At 45.5% G+C, this 20408-nt stretch overlaps 1 protein-coding gene across 1 annotated transcript in view; it reads right to left on the minus strand.

Moving 5' to 3' along the window:
• The window catches only part of LOC138662563 (non-structural maintenance of chromosomes element 3 homolog), a 58713-nt gene that overhangs the window by 12273 nt on the left and 26032 nt on the right, over positions 1-20408 (minus strand). The window contains exons 4-7 of the mRNA XM_069748351.1: positions 4745-4808; positions 2757-2836; positions 2572-2666; positions 1411-1490 (exon numbers count right to left, since the gene is read on the minus strand). Of these exons, the coding sequence (XP_069604452.1) occupies positions 1411-1490; positions 2572-2666; positions 2757-2836; positions 4745-4808 (319 nt within the window). The remainder of the gene's footprint in view (positions 1-1410; positions 1491-2571; positions 2667-2756; positions 2837-4744; positions 4809-20408) is intronic.

Genomic DNA, 20408 nt, shown 5'->3' on the forward strand with positions numbered 1-20408 from the left:
GGGCAGGTTGTCTGGCGTTAGGCCTGGATGCAGAAGAGGATACAAGGAGGCGACATTCCATGTGCTCATCTGTGTGGGGAGATCGGTGTCCTTTAGGCTGGGTTCACATTGCGATAGTGGCAGTCCGCTAACAGAATCCGTTACATAGTGCCACTAATGCAAAGTAACGGATCCGTTAGATACATTGCGGTCAATGGCTGCGCTAACGCATCGCTAACGTATGCCATTTTTGGCATGCGTTAGCGATGTTCCGTTATTTTCTGACGGACTTCGAACGCTGCTTGCAGCGTTTTTGGGTCCGTTCTCGCTAGCGTAGATCGGGAAAGATCAGGAAATGAAACTTCCGTTTTCTAGATGCCTGTACGTTTCTAGACGCCTGTACGTTTCTAGAATACTCGCGGCCCCTGCTAGCCGATGGCTCCCATGTAGGAGAAGGACCATGTATATCGGTCCTGCGAGCACTCCGAGCCACAGAGGGTTCACGGAGGGATTCAATCTCTTGGTCAGAGAAACCATGGATTGTGGTTACTGACAAAGTGCACTGAGGGGAACTAGGTACTCTGGGGATCAGTGGCGGAGGGCTCCTAAGTTCATTTAGGGTGACCGGCTTCGGATTGATCATGTGCCCTTAAGACCAGGGCATACTGGTCATGTGCCTTTAGGATCAGGGCATACTGGTCAGGTACTTCCATACCTGGTCGCCCCTGTGTGACCCGGCCGGGTGGACCAAGATGGCCACCAGGAGTTGCAGAGGTGGTAAAATTTCGCAGAGAGCGAGAAGCGCCAATTTGGGGGTGGAGCCACAGACACGATGTGGGCAGAGCCTCGAGACTTCCATGAATAGGCCCAAGCCAGGGCCTAAATTTCTGCAGCCGGTGTAAGTGAGGGGCGCTGTAGTGGCCGAGAAAATTGAGTGTTCCCATGGCAAGCGAGACGCGCCAGAAAAGCAGGCGAGCCGCCTTAGCGCGCTATAGTGCAGGTGCGGCTTCCAGGAGAGATAGGTGCCCTTGAAGGGACCCGTTGCCTTTAAGAATCAGCCCGGGCCTGGCATACCACGTCACAGGAGAGGATACGGAGAGGCGACACTCTCAGTGCTCGCCTATTGATGGTTCGGGGAGATAGGAACCTTGAAAGGATCCGTCGCCCCATTCGTTCTACAGTTTTGGGTCTGAATAGCAGACCCGTCCGTGTGCCTTCTACGGACACTAAGCAAGAACTGATTAGCTGAGAGCAGGAGGGTGTATACTGCAGAGGAGGAGATCACTTTCTTTGTATCACTTAGTGTCAGCCTCCTAGTGGCAGCAGCATACACCCACGGTCTGTGCCCCCCAATGAGGCAAAGGAGAAATAATTATATATACACAGTTCTGGGGCCTTTTTCTTATAACAAAATATCTGAAAGCCACTTACCCTCTTTGGCATTGTTCCCCTTCATGAAGATAAGACTGAGAATTACTGTAAGTAAGCCCAATTTTGCGGTATTGTCATCCCTAAAATAAGAGGGTAATGGATGGGTCAATTCATTTACTTCTACCTCAGATCACAGTCTAGTACTTGTTCCAAATGCCCAGAGGGTCTTTTTTTTTTATTGCGGGGATCATTACGGACTTCACTCTTAGGGTACCGTCACACACTGCCATTTCGATCGCTACGACGGTACGATTCGTGACGTTCCAGCGATATCGTTACGATATCGCTGTGTCTGACACGCAGCAGCGATCAGGGATCCTGCTGACAATCGTACGTCGTAGCAGATCGTTTAGAACTTTCTTTCGTCGCTGGATCTCCCGCTGTCATCGCTAGATCGGTGTGTGTGACACCGATCTAGCGATGCGTTCGCTTGTAACCAGGGTAAACATCGGGTTACTAAGCGCAGGGCCGCGCTTAGTAACCCGATGTTTACCCTGGTTACAAGCGTAAAACAAAATAAAAAACAAACAGCACATACTTACATTCTGGTGTCCGTCAGGTCCCTTGCCGTCTGCTTCCCGCACTCAGTGACTGCCGGCCGTAAAGTGAAAGCAGAGCACAGCGGTGACGTCACCGCTGTGCTGTGCTTTCACTTTCACTTTACGGCCGGCAGTCACTGAGTGCGGGAAGCAGACGGCAAGGGACCTGACGGACACCGGAATGTAAGTATGTGCTGTTTGTTTTTTTTTTACGCTGGTAACCAGGGCAAACATCGGGTTACTAAGCGCGGTCCTGCGCTTAGTAACCCGATGTTTACCCTGGTTACCCGGGGACCTCGGCATCGTTGGTCGCTGGAGAGCTGTCTGTGTGACAGCTCCCACACTACGATTTACCTACGATCACGGCCAGGTCATATCGCTGGTCGTGATCGTAGGTAAATCGTATAGTGTGACGGTACCCTTAAGATATATAGGTTGAAGCCTGCAGCAATTCCACAAATCAAACTTCATGGCAAAAGCTGTATGTAACACGAAAATTTTGCATCAACTTTGCCACACAGTCAGCTTTGGAGTTTTTTTTTTTTTTTTTTTGTTGAATCCATAAAAAGGAAAGTATTCCTTTCTGAAATTCCACCAACTTCACAGATCCTTAAGTGCTTACACTTTCATTCCATCTCCCTGCACACGGTCCAGTTTATTAATAAGGACATAAATATGGTTCTTCGTGTCAATTTCCTCCAGTTGAAAACCAAAAACCTGCAAAAGAAATAAAATAAAATACTCTAAATAACATTGGCACTAAAAAGGTTTGTTATGCTCGTGCCATCCATTCATAGATTCACTTACGTCTAGCAATGCCTTCTTGGCACGGAGAAGCATTTCAGGATAGATATCTTTGTAGTCTTTCACCACATTTTTTACAATATCTGCAAATAAAAAAATTAAACTATACACATATACAGTCATGGCCAAAAGTGTTGGCACCCTTGAAATTGGACTGGTCAAAATTGTTGGCACCTTCAGCTTAAATCTGTTTGCACACCTTTTGGAATAACCGCAGATCAATCGGTTCCTACAACCATCAACAAGCTTCTTACACATCAACTGGAATTTTGGACAGTTCTTCACATGTGAAGGCGACTTCCCCCAACAGCAATTTTAAAGTCTCTAGACAGGTGATCAATGGGATTTAGATCTGGACTCATAGCTGCCACTTCAGAACTCTCCAGCACTACCCCCTCCATCCCCTATTTCTCGGTTCTTCTTGAAGTAGGTTTGGGGGTCATTGGCCTACTGGAAGACCCATGACCTAGGACGCAAACCTAGCTTTCTGACACTGGGCACTACGTTAAGATACAAAATCCTTTGATAATCTTCAGTCAAGGCATCCAGTGCCAGAGACAGCAAAACAACCCCAAAAACCATCTTTGAACCGCCACCGTACTTGACTGTAGGTAGTGTGTTCTTTTCTTTGTAGATCTTGTTCCATTTCAGTAATCAGTAGAATGATATGCTTTACCAAAAAGCTCTATCTTGGTCTCACCTGCCCACAAGAAGCTATCCCAGAAGAATTTTGGCTTACATCTATTTCGGTAAACTGTAATCTGGCTTTTTTTGTGTCTAAAAAAAAAAAAAAATAAGATAGATATATATCTATAGATAGAGATATATATCTATATATATCTCTATCTATCTATCTCTCTCTCTCTCTACACATAGCTGCACGCTGAAATGCTCAAAATAAAAACTGGCACCTGTACACTAGTCTGGATGTGCTGGTTTTTATGCTTGCAGCTTTTAATGTCTCAGTGTCAGAAGTGGGGTCCTCCTGGGTCTGCTGCCATTGAATTTCATTTAATTCATATGTGGATGGATGATTTGTGCTGATGCACCCTGTGCCTGCAGGACATTTGAATTTTTTTGGAACTTAATTGAGCAGCTTATTAACCATCCAGATTATCCTGCGTTGCAACCTTTTATCAAATTTTCTCTGCAACTACAGTGCTATGGGTTGTAAACTTTTTGAATATGAATTCAAGAAAGGACTGTACGTGTAAGGGGCAGTGTCATGTTGTGAGGAAGAGAATGGAGGAAAAAGGAGCTGGACCCACAGTAGCACAGAGTATTGCAGGAAATACGTGGACAAATTAATACAAGAGGAATTTAAGTGTCCACTTATGTCATTATGTATGTGAAACAAGATGGAAGGTTCCCTTAAACACTGGAGGTAGGGGTTAAACTATAGCCCTGTTATTGAGCCCATGATCGCAGGGGTGCCTGGGACATTCAGCAGGCAAGAGGAGCAAATGCGTGCACGGGCGTGATCTCCTGCATGATGGGCCCAGCAAGAGGGTCTGGCGGTTATGAGAGCAGGGACGTGCGTGGGTTTGAGTCAGAGCCGACAGTACAGTGGGTGACGACCCCCATTCAAAATTTTAATATAGGGCCCTGGCTTTTCTAGCTACACCCACGTAGAAGCAAGAACCAGAGGAGGCTCAAGGGTGCAACCAAATTATCTTCTGTACAAGCAGTATTCCAATTTGAAATGGTTTGTGAAATCTAAGGCAGGTTTCACTTGCCAGTTTATGTCAGATGCAAACAAAAAAAAAAACAATTTTAGGGGACTTCAAGTCCTTTTTTTTTGCAATTAGTGTATCCTTTTTGATAAGCAGAGCTTATACAATAGGTTTTCCTTCCTATGAAGCAAATCATAACATCCGAAGTAAACCCTCTCCTTTTAGAGCACAAAAAAAAAATTCGTTTTTATATACATTCTTTGTAAAATATTCTAAAAATGGGAAGAAATTAATAAAAGGTAAGTGGTGTAGACGTACCTGCACGCTTTATAGGCAATTTCTTCTGATCTCTGATCAACAGATACTGAACCAACTCTCCAACCTGCAAGGTAGAATGTATAGATTAACCCTCGGAGCTTTTTTTGGTTTTGCATTTTCATTTTTCACTCCCCTCTTTCCAGATCCATAACTTTTTTATTTTCCTGTCAATATGGCCATGTGAGGACTTATTTTTTGCGGGACGATTTGTACTTTTGAACTTACCATGTCGTGTACTAGAAAACGAGAGGAAAAATTCCCAAGTGAGGTGAAATTGCAAAAAAAGGGAAATCCCACACTTGTTTTTTGCTTGGCTTTTTTGCTAGGTTCTCCAAATGCTAAAACTGACCCATCATTATGATTCTTCAGGTCATTACGAGTTTATAGACACCAAACATGTATAGGTGATTTATGTAAGTGGTGAAAAGAAATTCCAAAGTTTAGTTAAAAAAAATAAAAAATTTTGTGCAATTTTCTGAGACCCGTAGAGTCTCTATTTTTCAGGATCTCGGGTCGGGTGAGGGCTTATTTTTTGCGAGCCGAGATTTTTTATTGATACCACTTTCGTGTAGATACGTTCTTTTGATCGCCCGTTATTGCATTTTAACGCAATGTTGCAATGACCAAAAAATAAATAAATAAAAACGTAATTCTGGCGGTTTCAAATTTTTTCTTGCTATGCTGTTTAGCAATCAGATTATTTTTTTTTATTGATACATCGGGGGATCCTGAGCGCGACGATACCAAATATTTCTCTTTTTTTATGGTTAATTTTGAATTGGGCGAAAGAGGGCAATTTGAATTTTTTTTTCTCTCCTTTTGCCATGCTTCAATAGCCTCCATGGGATGTTAGAAGCTGGCATAGCCTAATCGGCTCTGCTACATAGGATCGATGCTCAGATCGCTTCTATGTAGCTGAATTACAGCATTGCTATGAGCGCCAACCACAAGGTGGCGCTCACAGTAATCTGGCATCAACAACCATAGAGGTCTGCAGGAGACCTCTGGGTGTTATGCCAATGCACCGTTGACCCCTGATCACCGGGGTCACCGATTCGCGCATTTCCGGCCAGAGTTTGACAGCGGCATTAATCTAGTTAATAGCGGCGGATGGATCGCGATTCCACCCGCCGCTATTGCGGGCACGTCAGCTGTACAAAACAGCTGACCTGTCCCGGCTTTGATGCGGAGACCGCATCTAAGAGGGGGTTCTGACATCGGACGTACTATTCAGTCCGATGGCAGAAAGGGGTTAAGGCTTTAAGGATTAACAGTTTTTTATGCTGTATATTTTTTTTGAGAAAAAAAAAAATGCAAATAACTTATTATCGCTATCGCTTCACTGTTCTATGAAGAAAGGTGAGCTGACTATTACAGTGTGTGGGCTGAATCTCAGCTGACTAAGCTGTTTACAAACAGTCTATTCCACATTAGATACCCACCATCCAGTGAGTCAGACACCATCCACCACAAGGCGATAACAGCAGCAACAAATGCCTGGTCTGGTATCCGGAAGGATAGACACATCTAGCATGCAAGATGACCAACTGCAGTAGTAAGATCCAAGTGCTCTGAATGCGATCCAACAAGTCAGACCTATCCCCTGCCTCACACCTTACCCTGATTACAGTTGTGTCCCAAGTGCCTAGCTCACAATCCGGTTATCGAACCTACCACCAACTATCCAGGATCAGGATTTCCATCTACCATGAAACACTACTGTCTACAGTGCTGTCCATGTGCACTACTCACTATATATGTTTCACTTGACTAATAGGAGTGTTTTTGTGCTCTGTCGCTACCTAGCGAGTCAAATCCTACACCTACCACGATACTCATGACTGATGGCTGAGCAATTCAGGAGGCCTTTAGTGTTTTTAAGCACCTCAACTCCTTAAGGTACCTTCACACATAATGATTTTGTTAACGATATCGTTGCAACGTTACGCTTTTTGTGACGTAGCAACGATCCCGCTAACAATCTCGTTATGTGTGACAGCGAGCAACGATCAGGCCCCTGCTGGGAGGTCGCTGGGGAATGATCAGGACCTTTTTTTTGGTCACTGATCACCCGCTGTCATCACTGGATTGGCGTGTGTAACGCCGATCCAGCGATGTGTTCACTTGTAACCAGGGTAAATATCGGGTTACTAAGCACAGGGCCGCGCTTAGTAACCCGATATTTACCCTGGTTACCATTGTAAAAGTTAAAAAAAATAAACAGTACATACTCACATTCCAATGTGTCATCCCCCACCGTCAGCTTCCCTGCACTGACTGTCAGCGCGGAAAGCTGACGGCAGGGGACGTGACAGACATCGGAATGTGAGTATGTACTGTTTTTTTTGTTTTTTTTTTTTTTTAACTTTTACAATGGTAACCAGGGTAAATATCGGGTTACTAAGCGCGGCCCTGCACTTAGTAACCCGATGTTTACCCTGGTTACCCGGGGACTTCGGCATAGTTGAAGACCGTGTCAACGATGCCGAAGTCGTTCCCCTGATCGTTGGTCGCTGGAGAGAGCTGTCTGTGTGACAGCTCCCCAGCGACCACACAACGACTTACCAACGATCACGGCCAGGTCGTATCGCTGGTCGTGATCGTTGGCAAGTCGTTTAGTGTAACGGTACCTTTACTTCTTGTGTGTCAGGCCATGTGCACACGTTCAGGTTTGTGTTTTTTTCGCGTTTTTTCGCGCTAAAAACGCTATAAAAACTCATTAAAAATGCATTCTATCATTTAGAATGCATTCTGCATGTTTTGTGCACATGGATGCGTTTTTTTCCGCGAAAGAAACGCATCGCAGTAAAAAAATGAGCATGTTCATTATTTTTGCGGATTTTCTGCGTTTTTCCCGCAATTCTATGCATTTGCGAAAAAACGCACAAAAAAACGCATCAAAATCGCGGTAAAAACGCATGCGGATTTCTGGCAGAAATGTCCGGTTTATGTCAGGAAAATTTCTGCAAGAAATCCTGACGTGTGCACATACCCTCACTGTTCTCCACTGCCCTTATCTAATCTTATACTTGGTTAACCTCATGCTGCCCCAACCACCCGTACTTACAATGTATGAAACTGAAAAGTAAAAATGTGTTGCAAATTCTTAGTAGTAAAGCTCCTCCTCTAGACTAGATGTTCTTATTAACTGCATAACAGTGTCAATTGCATATTTACTTACAAGAGTTTAGAAAAGTTTATAAAACCGGTTTTTACGTACCGGTAATAGGATTTTACGGAGCCACGACAGCACCCCTATGAGAGAGGGGATCCGCCCACCTTCCGGACAGGAACCTACAGGATTTAAAGGGGCGGTCCCCCTCACCACTCCAGTTTGTGTTTCAGAGTATAAGGGACACCGCCATTGAGTTAGTACATAAACATATATACTTAAACATTACTAAATACCATCACCTTCTAAAGAGTGATTTTTTAACAAGCACACTTTCCCCAAAGGGTGCAGGAACCAGTGAATAACTACGGGGGTGGGGGGGGGGTGGGATGTGCGGGTGCTGTCGTGGCTCCGTAAAATCCTATTACCGGTACGTAAAAACCGATTTTCCTATCGCCACGACAGCACCCCTACGAGAGATTTTCAAAGATCAATCACCTGGGAGGGACTACAGCACTAAGTACTGTACGACCAAAAACTAAATTGGCCTCTGAAGATAAATCAAGGCGATAATGTCTATAAAAGGTGGAAGGAGATGACCAAGTTGCCGCCTTACATATTACGTCTATGGAGACGTCCGCTCTTTCCGCCCAGGAAGAGGCCATGGCTCGAGTGGAGTGGGCCCTGATGCCATCTGGTGGTGTCTGGCCTTTAGCAGTATAAGCAAGATATATGGCATCTCTTATCCATCTGGCGATAGACGCTTTTGTTACACTCGCCCCTTTCCTTGGATTCTGAAAGGAAACAAACAAAGCCCTACTCTGCCTCCATGGTTCTGTCTTGTGTAGATATTCTAATAGAGTTCTTCTGACATCTAACATGTGATATTTCTGCTCGTCAGCTGAATTTGGATTGTCACAGAAAGATGGTAAAATTATCTCCTGACTTCTATGAAATTTGGAAGCTACTTTTGGTAGGTATGCTGGATCAGGTTTTAACACTACCCTGTCCTGAAAGACCATTAAATAAGGAGGGTCTATCGACAAAGCTTGTAAGTCACTCACTCTCCTAGCAGAGGTCAGGGCTACTAGGAAGGCTGTTTTTAAAGTTAAATTTTTTATGGAGACAGAATCTAATGGCTCAAAGGGGGGTTCTGTTAAGGCGTCTAAAACCAAATTTAGATCCCATGGTGGTAATCTAGGAATATATACTGGGTTACTACGTTCAGTGGCCCTGATAAATCGGGAAACCCATCTATTTCCCGCCACATCACTGTTATATAACGCTCCCAAAGCTGATACTTGGACTCTAAGGGTATTTACCGCCAAGCCCAATTCTCGGCCTTTCTGTAAAAACTCCAGAATAGCCGGAATTGGAACCTTGCCAGAAAAGGGATTTTGGTAGAAGGCAAGGAACTTTTTCCAAGTTTTAGCATAGATCTTAGTGGTGACTTCTTTCCGGCTATTTAAAAGGGTAGATATGAGAGCCTCTGAAAACCCTCTTCTCCTCAATAACTCCCTCTCAAATTCCACACCGTCAGATGCAGGGATTCCACATTGGGGTAACTGAATGGACCCTGAGAAAGAAGCTCCGAGCTGGTCGGCAGTACCCAGGGGTCGGACACAGACATTGCCCTGAGTAACGAGAACCATGCCCTCCTGGGCCAAAAGGGGGCAATCAGGATCACTCTCGCCCTGTCCTCCCTGATCTTCCTGAGGACTATCGGGATCAGACATATTGGAGGGAACGCGTAAGCTAGAGGAAAATTCCAGTGTATTTGAAGGGAGTCTATTATACAGGGCTTGTCCGCCACCCGAAGAGAAGCGAACTTCCTGGTCTGCCTGTTCTCTCTCGTTGCGAATAGATCGATAACGGGCAATCCCCACAGGTCCACTATCTGTCTGAACACCCGTCGATCTAGAACCCATTCTCCCTGACGTAGAGCATGACGGCTGAGGTAATCTGCCTCTGTGTTGAGCTCTCCCCGAATGTGCACAGCTGATAGAGAGCGAAAGTGGGCTTCGGCTATTTCGAGTATGTCTGTGGCGGTGTTCATTAGGGATCTTGACCTTGTACCCCCTTGATGGTTGAGATACGCCACTACTGTTGTGTTGTCTGTCTGGACTCTTACATGTGAATCCTGCAGAGATGGAAGCAACCTGAGTAAGGCCTTCTTCACTGCCGTGAGCTCTTTCCAGTTTGAGGACTCTTGAGCCTCTAAGAGAGACCATTGCCCTTGAGTCCAGACATCTCCTATGTGAGCTCCCCAACCTATTGGACTGGCATCGGTTGTGACCGTGTTGTCTGGTACTATACTCCAGCGTACTCCTTTCCCTAAATGTCTTGTTTAACCACCATCTCAGACTGTGTAGAGTGGTGGTGGACAGCCTGAGTCTTCCGCCTAATTGCCCTTGAAGACTTCTCTCTGTATCCAAGACTTGGGCCTGTAACACTCGAGTGTGGAATTGAGCCCACTGGACGGCTGGTATGCAGGACGTTAGAGATCCCAGAAGGGACATAGCGTCTCTTAAAGTCAGATCTGGCTTCCTTGTTACCGTACTGACTTTGTGCACAATCCTCTTTTTCTCCTCCGGAAGGAAACATTGTTGCACTTCCGAATCCAGCAGAATACCTAGGAAAGTCTGAGTTGTTGATGGGTCGAGTCTTGACTTCTCCATATTGACTATCCAACCCAAGTCCTGTAAGGAAGATATTACATGATTTAGGAGAGTACTACACTGGCAAAAGGAATTCCCCACTACCAGGAAGTCATCCAAGTAGGGTATAATTAACGTATCCTGTTCTCTGACATAGGCCATTACTTCTGCCATGACTTTAGTAAACACCCTCGGTGCCATAGATAGACCAAAGGGCATTGCAGCAAACTGAAAGTGTCTGACCTGGTCGTTTAAGCGCACCGCCATTCTGAGGAATTGTTGATGATCCTGGTGAATGGGCAGATGGTAATACGCATCTTTTAAATCCAGGACTGTCATATAACATCTGGGAAAGAAGTTTAGTTTTAATAGATTCCATCTTAAAGGCATGATACTCTAGATGTTTGTTTAATCTCCGTAAGTTTATGATGGTTCTAAAGGATCCATCTGGCTTGGAGATTAAAAATAAAGGGGAATAGAACCCTTTCCCCTGTTGATGTTTTGGAACCTCCACTATGACTTTCTTCCGTCTTAACATTTGGACCTCTTTTTCAAGGGCCTTTTGTTGGTCTAAGGAATCAGGGGCAGTCAAGATATAAAATTCAGAAGGTCTTTCCCGGAACTCTAATTTTAACCCTGAATTGATTATACCCAGAACCCAATTGCTCGAAGTTATTTTGGCCCACTGAGCATAAAAGAATTTTAACCTGCCCCCTACTGGAAGATCTCTATTAACGATAGTTTCTTCTTCTTCTTGAGGAAGATGACGAAGCATTAAAGTCCGAACCTTTCTTTTTTCGGTCTGATGGTTCCCAGTCTCGGTTGTGGTAAGGTCTTCGGTATTGGAAGCGTCTCCTGAAGGTATTCCTAAAGGTAGGATTGAAAGCTTTAGGAAAACCTTTCTTCCTATCCTCAGCCTTAGCTAGGATATCATCCAATACCGGGCCAAACAGGTACTCACCCCTACACGGTATTGTACACAGTTTAGCTTTCGCCTGGGCATCCCCTTTCCAGGTCTTAAGCCATAGGGCTCGGCGAGCAGCGTTTTAGAGGCCTGCTGATCTTGCCGCCAATTTTAAAGAATCCACTGACGCGTCCGCTAAATACGCCACCCCTTCACGTATTTGCGAAAGTGAGTTCAACATCTTGTCTCTGGGCACCTTGGACTTCAGCTGTTCTTCCAGTTGGGATATCCACACCATGACGGATCTAGCCGTACACGTGCTAGAGATAGCAGGTTTAAATGCCCCTGCAGTTGATTCCCACACTTTCCTCAAAAACATGTCCGCCTTCCTATCTGATGGATCTTTCAGAAGGCCCACGTCCTCCAGCGGCAAGGTACCGGCTTTAGACGTAGACGCCACCGCTGCATCCACTTTCGGGACTTTCATCCACTCTGCCAGCTCATTATCTTCAAAGGGATACCTTCTTTTAGCTGATGACGGAAGGAAACCCTTATCCTGCTTATCCCATTCTCTCTTTATAAGAGTCTTAACCGTATCCACCACCGGGAACGCCTTACGACTCCTCTGGCACAAGCCCGCAAACATTATGTCCTGTGCGGACCTTGGTTCCTTGCTCTCTGCAACACCCATGGTAGCTCGGACTCCTTTGACTAACATGTCCATGTTGTCCACCGAGAAGCAAGGCCTTCCCTCTTCATCTGAGGAGGACGGAGATGAGGAGCGGGAACATTCCCCTTCTTGCAGGGACAGACTAGATCCTGGCGATATGTCCCTACCCGACCTTTCCTGGCGGCTGCCTCTAAGGGAATAGCTAATTTCCTCCCTGATGACCGCTCTAAGGTCTGATGACCGAAGGGGAGCTTCCTCTTCTAAGGTCTGAGAAATGCAAGCCTGACACAGCCTTTTGGTATAACTGTCAGGCATTGGAGTCATGCATAGAGCACATTGCTTGTGCTTAGATTTTGTGGTCTTTTTTCCCTAAAACAAAGCACAAATAACAGACCATATCAGCATCAGGTGTCTGATTTAACACTCACCATAAGGCTGATCCTGTGAATACCGGTTCTGGAGGAGTAGGATCCAAATGTGACCCTGGGGCGCTCGCACGCTGCTGCCCCCGTACCACGCTGCTGCTGCTTCTCCTTGAGCGGCCGCTACCGCTCTTACTGCGCTGTTCCGTTCCCTCTCCATGAGGGTGCTCGGCGTCCCCTACTGAGGACATGGTTGCGCGCTTCCTACCCTAGGCGTCGCTCTTTTACAGCGCTGCAGCGCTCCTCCCCCGGCTTACCCCGGAAGCGTACCAACTACTTCCGGGTTCACCAGCGCCGGTGTGGACGCTACACACCGCGCTCAACCGCGGACCAGGACGGCACTGCCCGACTCCTGGGACGCGCTCCTCATGGCCAGACGAGGGGGGGTCTGCACGCAGGACACCCCCGACGCTGCTTCCGAGCCCCCGATTCCGCCGTTCCTAAAAGATACCGCGCAGAGGCATGGGTAAGACTGCTGCTGCAGGCTCCCGCCGTCCGGACAGGAACCCAAATTGGAGTGATGAGGGGGACTGCCCCTTTAAATCCTGTAGGTTCCTGTCCGGAAGGTGGGCGGATCCCCTCTCTCGTAGGGGTGCTGTCGTGGCGATAGGAAAAGTTATTTGCTATATTCTAATTGTATTCTAATAAATATAGTTTTTGCTCTAAGTGGTCTGATTACTTATATGATGGTGAATAAGCACGATGTTAATATTTGACAACAGTAAATTTATTGTTACGAATTGGCCATTTATGAAGGAGCCGGAGACGGAACCTGATAAAATCCAGGAGTCAGAGTCGCAACTGTGGCTTACCGACTCCACAGCCCTGCCTGTAAGTGTGACCAACTTTTTACTATTAATGCTGCCTATGCATCATCAATATTAAAAAGATGTAATTATAAAAATTATATAGTCTCACCTTCCGGCGTCCACGCCAGCCTTTCCCGCTCCTCTCGACGCTCCAGTCCCACGAATGCATTGCGGCAAAGAACCCAGATGACGTAGTGGTCTCACGAGACCACTACATCATCACGGGTTATTGCCGCAAGGCATTACTGGGAACGGAGCGTCGAGAGGAGCTTCGCTGATGGCCTGGGCTGGATCCAGAGGCCACCGGAAGGAATATAATTTTATTTTAATTAATTTTTTTATTATCAGGGATATGGTGCCGCTGTGCTATATACTACGTGGGCTGTGCTATATACTAAATGGGCTGTGAGACTATTTCGCCCGGGCCCTCAAAAACCTGGAGCTCGCCCCGGCTTCACTGATCGTTTGCGGCTGACCGGGCGCGACCAATCAGCGACAGACGCAGTCCGGCAGCGAATTGGAGCGGGATTTGAACCACGCTTCGCTAATTGGTCGCACCCGGCCGAATCCTCTGTATTCATTGCATTATTTTGAAATCTACATACATTTTCTAGAATACACGATGCATTAGAATCAGGCCATCATCTAATATATTATAATTGGGTAGCGCACGTCTGAGTACCTTCTGTAGTAAACAGTTTCTTCAAATGCTCAGATTCCACATTTGCAACTGGGGAATCATAATACAGTCTTCTAGTCTGGATCCACTCTACAGTTCTAGACACATTCACAAGTGACAGTGCTCCATCACTGTCTTCCTACTCTTCATCCAGGCTTAGTGCCAGCTGAATCGGCCTTCATCATGCCTCTATTAGTAGCGCTCTAAGCCGTGTCTCAGTTATCGGTTTTTACCTTTTCCAGATTCAAAAGAATACTGACTTTCTTCTGTCACCTTGGCATTTTTGGGCCTTGGCAGAAATGATTTCCCATATTAGCCAGTCACCGATCTGAGATTCTCACCTCTGCGTGTACTTTTGACTAGCCCTTATTTTTTCTTCACACCCTTGTGGACTGCTTTTGGACATCCCATAGTTTCCTGTATCCCCCAATGAAGCGACAGAAAAGATGATTTTGCGCGCTTACCATAAAATCTTTCTCTGAGCCTTCATTCGGGGACACTGCACCCTGCCCCCTAGATATCTATATTGGGTCAATCTGTGTGTTATCTTTGGTGACTTCTCCTACTGCTTTTTACACTAAGGCTGGAGTCACACACAAAGTATATAAAAAAAACGGTCTGCTTTTCACAGACAAGAATTGCAAAAATGTTTCATGAACAGTGATCCATGAGCAGTGCGAGGATGCGAATTTTTTTCTCCAAAAAATATCCGTGTGTCATCCATATGGCGAGATTATCTCGCCAGCTTGCAAAATGGACATATAATGGATTCATGGGCTCAAATATTCATGAAAACATATATACATACATACACAGTACAGACCAAAAGTTTGGACACCTCATTTAAAGATTTTTCTGTATTTTCACGACTATGAAAATTGTACATTCACACTGAAGACATCAAAACTATGAATTAACAATTATATACTTACAAAAAAGTGTGAAACCTGAAAATATGTCTTATATTCTAGGTTCTTCAAAGTAGCCACCTTTTGCTTTGATGACTGCTTTGCACACTCTTGGCATTCTCTTGAGGAGCTTCAAGAGGTAGTCACCGGGAATGGTCTTCCAACAATCTTGAAGGTTCCCAGAGATGCTTAGCACTTGTTAGCCCTTTTGCCTTCACTCTGCGGTCCAGCTCACCCCAAACCATCTTGATTGGGTTCAGGTCTGGTGACTGGAGGCCAGGTCATCTGGCCTAGCACCCCATCACTCTCCTTGGTCAAATAGCCCTTACCCAGCCTGGAGGTGTGTTTGGGGTCATTATCCTGTTGAAAAATAAATGATGGTCCAACTAAACGCAAACCGGATGGAATAGCATGCCGCTGCAAGATGCTGTGGTAGCCATGCTGGTTCAGTATGCCTTCAATTTTGAATAAATCCCCAACAGTGTCACCAGCAAAGCACCCCCACACCATCACACCTCCTCCTCCATGCTTCACGGTGGGAACCAGGCATGTAGAGTCCGTCCGTTCACCTTTTCTGCGTCGCACAAAGACACGGTGGTTGAAACCAAAGATCTCAAATTTGGACTCATCAGACCAAAGCACAGATTTCCACTGGTCTAACGTCCATTCCTTGTGTTCTTTAGCCCAAACAAGTCTCTTCTGCTTGTTGCCTGTCCTTAGCAGTGGTTTCCTAGCAGCTATTTTACCATGAAGGCCTGCTGCACAAAGTCTCCTCTTAACAGTTATTGTAGACATGTGTCTGCTGCTAGAACTCTGTGTGGCATTGACCTGGTCTCTAATCTGAGCTGCTGTTAACCTGCGATTTCTGAGGCTGGTGACTCGGATAAACTTATCCTCAGAAGAAGAGGTGACTCTTGGTCTTCCTTTCCTGGGGCGGTCCTCAAGTGAGCCAGTTTCTTTGTAGTGCTTGATGGTTTTTGCCACTGCACTTGGGGACACTTTCAAAGTTTTCACAATTTTTCAGACTGACTGACCTTCATTTCGTAAAGTAATGATGGCCACTCGTTTTTCTTTACTTAGCTGCTTTTTTCTTGCCGTAATACAAACCCATATGAACTCGAGCGTGGGAACTTTTCAGAATATTTTCCCACGCTCGAGTTCATATGACTTCATCCAGCAGAGGGCGCATCACCGCAACTCGAGGTAACTACAGTACATTCCCCTGCATTCCATTCATTCACCAAGTCTTACAGCTAGGACCACAGCTGCATTAGCAGAGCTCCTGGGTGTAAAATGATTTAACTCCTTCAGATGGATTTACAGCGTGGGACAAGACTGGACAACGGAAGGTATGGAATATTGTTGTTTGTTTTTTTAAACTGTTTCAAGTGACAAGGGTCTTGAGGTGGATTAAGAGTATAATAAAATATTAAAACACCATGTGTCTTTATTTCATTAAAATACTTTTTAATAATGTGTGTTTTATTAACCATTTCGTACTATTGGATTAATAATGGATAGGTGTCATAATTGACACCTCTCCATTATTAATGTGGCTTAATGTCACCTTACAATAGCGAGGAGACATTAACCCTTTATTACCCCATATCCCACTGCTACAGGGGAGTTGGAAGAGAGAGAGGCTAAGTGCCAGAATAGGCACATCTTCCAGATGCGCCTTTTCTGGGGTGGCTGGGGGTAGATGTTTTTAGCCGGGGGGGGGTGGGGGGGGGTTAATAACCATGGTCCCTCTCTAGGCTATTAATATCTGCCCTCAGTCACTGGCTTTCCCACTCTGGCGGAGAAAATTGCGTGGGAGCCCACGCCAATTTTTCCCGGGATTTAACCCTTTAATTTAATAGCTAGAGATCCCAAATTTGACACAAAGACACTTCTTACATTACTAAAGAGGAATATGTAATAAAAGAAGGGATATGAGATGGTTTACTATGTCGCCTTCTGTTGAAGGCATGACCGCCAATCAGAACGCAGTAGCGACTGTTGTGAATTCTGTGGCTGAGTTCACTTCTGTGGTCACAAGTGGTATTGCAGTCTCTGGGCTTCCTCCCTCAGGTGTTTTGGTGAGCTCGTTGGCTGCCTTGCTATTTAGCTCCACCTGAGTCTGTCTTCCTTGCTCCTTGTCAATGTTCCAGTGTTGGATCTGAGCTACTGCATCTTTCCTTGGGCCTGCTGCTCTGCTAGATAAGTGCTTCTAGTTTGTTTTCTGTTTTTTCTGTCCAGCTTGTTATTATCTTTTGCTGGAAGCTCCGAGAAGCAAAGGGGTGCACCGCCGTGCTGTTAGTTCGGCACGGTGGGTCTTTTTTGCCCCTTTGCGTGGTTTTCGTTTTAGGGTTTTTTGTAGACTGCATAGTTCTCTTTGCTATCCTCGCTCTGTCTAGAATATCGGGCCTCACTTTGCTGAATCTATTTCATTCCTACGTTTGTCTTTTCATCTTGCTAACAGTCATTATATGTGGGGGCTGCCTATTCCTTTGGGGTATTTCTCTGAGGTAAGTCAGGCTTGTATTTCTATCTTCAGGCTAGTCAGCTCCTCAGGCAGTGCCGAGTTGCATAGGTAGTTGTTAGGCGCAATCCACTGCTGCTTCCAGTTGTGTGAGGACAGTTCAGGTACTGCAGTCTACAGAGATTCCACGTCTCAGAGCTCGTCCTATTGTTTTGGGTTTTTGCCAGATCTCTGTATGTGCGCTGATTACTGCACGCTGTGTTGCCTGATTGCCAGCCATAACAGTACAAGGAGCCAATTCAATGATTTCCAATAGAGGGAAAAAAGAAATCCTGACATCATTTTTTTTTTCTTAGCTCTGTCTTCAGTCTTTTTTTTCCCCTAGACATTAGAGTGCTTCAGGACACAGCTGTGGACATGGATATTCAGGCTCTGTGCTCCTCAATGGATAATCTCGTTGTAAATGTACAAAAGATTCAAGATACTATTGATCAGAAATCGATGCTAGAACCAAGAATTCCGATTCCTGATTTGTTTTTTGGTGACAGAACTAAGTTCCTGAGCTTCAGAAATAATTGTAAGCTATTTTTGGCCTTGAAACCTCATTCTTCTGGTAATCCTATTCAACAGGTTTTATTATTTCTTTTTTGCGCGGCGACCCACAGGACTGGGCGTTTTCTCTTGCACCAGGAGATTCTGCATTGAGTAATGTTGATGCATTTTTCCAGGCGCTGGGATTGCTTTACGATGAGTCTAATTCAGTGGATCAAGCTGAGAAAAATCTGCTGGCTTTATGCCAGGGTCAGGATGATGTAGAAGTATATTGTCAGAAATTTAGAAAATGGTCAGTACTCACTCTGTGGAATGAATCTGCACTAGCGGCTTTGTTCAGAAAGGGTCTCTCTGAAGCTCTTAAGGATGTAATGGTGGGATTTCCTATGCCTGCTGGTTTGAATGAGTCTATGTCCTTGGCCATTCAGATCGGTCGTCGCTTGCGCGAGCGTAAATCTGTGCACCATCTGGCGGTATTGTCTGAGAGTAAGCCTGAGCCTATGCAGTGCAACAGGACTATGACTAAAGTAGAACGGCACGAACACAGACGTCTGAACAGACTGTGTTTCTATTGTGGTGATTCTACTCATGCTATTTCTAATTGTCCTAAACGCACTAGGCGGTTCGATAGCTCTGCCGTTATTGGTACTGTACAGTCCAAATTCCTTTTGTCCATTACCTTAATGTGCTCTTTGTCATCATATTCTGTCATGGCGTTTGTGGATTCAGGCGCTGCCCTGAATCTGATGGATTTGGATTATGCTAAACGTTGTGGATTTTTCTTGGAGCCTTTGCAGTGTCCTATTCCGTTGAGAGGAATTGATGCTACACCTCTGGCCAAGAATAAGCCTCAGTACTGGGCCCAGCTGACCATGTGCATGGCTCCTGCACATCAGGAAGTTATTCGCTTTTTGGTACTGCATAATTTGCATGATGTGGTCGTGTTGGGGTTGCCATGGCTACAAACCCATAATCCAGTATTGGATTGGAACTCTATGTCGGTAACCAGCTGGGGTTGTCAGGGAGTACATGGTGATGTTCCATTTTTGTCTATTTCGTCATCCATTCCTTCTGACATCCCAGAGTTCTTGTCGGACTTTCAGGATGTATTTGAAGAGTCCAAGTCTGATGCCCTTCCTCCGCATAGGAATTGTGATTGTGCTATCGATTTGATTCCTGGTAGTAAATTCCCTAAGGGTCGTTTATTTAATTTGTCCGTACCTGAACACACCGCTATGCGCAGTTATGTGAAGGAGTCCCTGGAGAAGGGACATATTCGCCCATCGTCGTCACCATTGGGAGCAGGGTTCTTTTTTGTAGCCAAGAAGGATGGTTCGCTAAGACCGTGTATTGATTACCGCCTTCTTAATAAGATCACTGTTAAGTTTCAGTATCCCTTGCCATTGATTTCTGACTTGTTTGCTCGGATTAAGGGGGCTAGTTGGTTTACTAAGATTGATCTTCGTGGTGCGTATAATCTGGTGAGAATCAGGCAGGGAGATGAATGGAAAACGGCATTTAATACGCCCGAGGGTCATTTTGAGTATCTAGTGATGCCGTTCGGACTTGCCAATGCTCCATCTGTTTTTCAGTCTTTTATGCATGACATTTTCCGTGAGTATCTGGATAAATTCTTGATTGTTTACTTGGATGACATTTTGATCTTCTCAGATGATTGGGAGTCTCATGTAAAGCAAGTCAGAATGGTTTTCCAGGTACTGCGTGCTAATTCCTTGTTCGTGAAGGGATCAAAGTGTCTCTTCGGTGTGCAGAAAGTTTCATTTTTGGGGTTCATCTTTTCCCCTTCTACTATCGAGATGGATCCGGTTAAGGTTCAGGCCATCCAGGATTGGACTCAGCCGACATCTCTAAAAAGTTTGCAGAAATTCCTGGGCTTTGCTAATTTTTATCGTCGCTTCATCTGTAATTTTTCTAGCATTGCCAGACCATTGACCGATTTGACCAAGAAGGGTGCTGATTTGGTTAATTGGTCTTCTGCTGCCGTGGAAGCTTTTCAGGAGTTGAAGCGTCGTTTTTGCTGTGCCCCTGTGTTGTGTCAACCTGATGTTTCTCTTCCGTTCCAGGTCGAGGTTGATGCTTCTGAGATTGGTGCAGGGGCGGTTTTGTCACAGAGAGGTTCTGGTTGCTCAGTGTTCAAACCATGTGCTTTCTTTTCCAGGAAGTTTTCTGCTGCTGAGCGTAATTATGATGTGGGCAACCGAGAGTTGCTGGCCATGAAGTGGGCATTCGAGGAGTGGCGTCATTGGCTTGAGGGTGCTAAGCATCGCGTGGTGGTTTTGACTGATCATGAGAACCTTACTTATCTTGAGTCTGCCAAGCGCTTGAATCCTAGACAGGCCCGTTGGTCGTTATTTTTTGCTCGTTTTGATTTTGTGATTTCATACCTTCCGGGCTCTAAAAATGTGAAGGCGGATGCTCTGTCTAGGAGTTTTGTGCCCGACTCTCCGGGGTTATCTGAGCCGGCGA

The sequence above is a fragment of the Ranitomeya imitator genome, chromosome 2 (genome assembly GCF_032444005.1).
Source record: "Ranitomeya imitator isolate aRanImi1 chromosome 2, aRanImi1.pri, whole genome shotgun sequence".
NCBI lineage: Eukaryota > Metazoa > Chordata > Amphibia > Anura > Dendrobatidae > Ranitomeya > Ranitomeya imitator.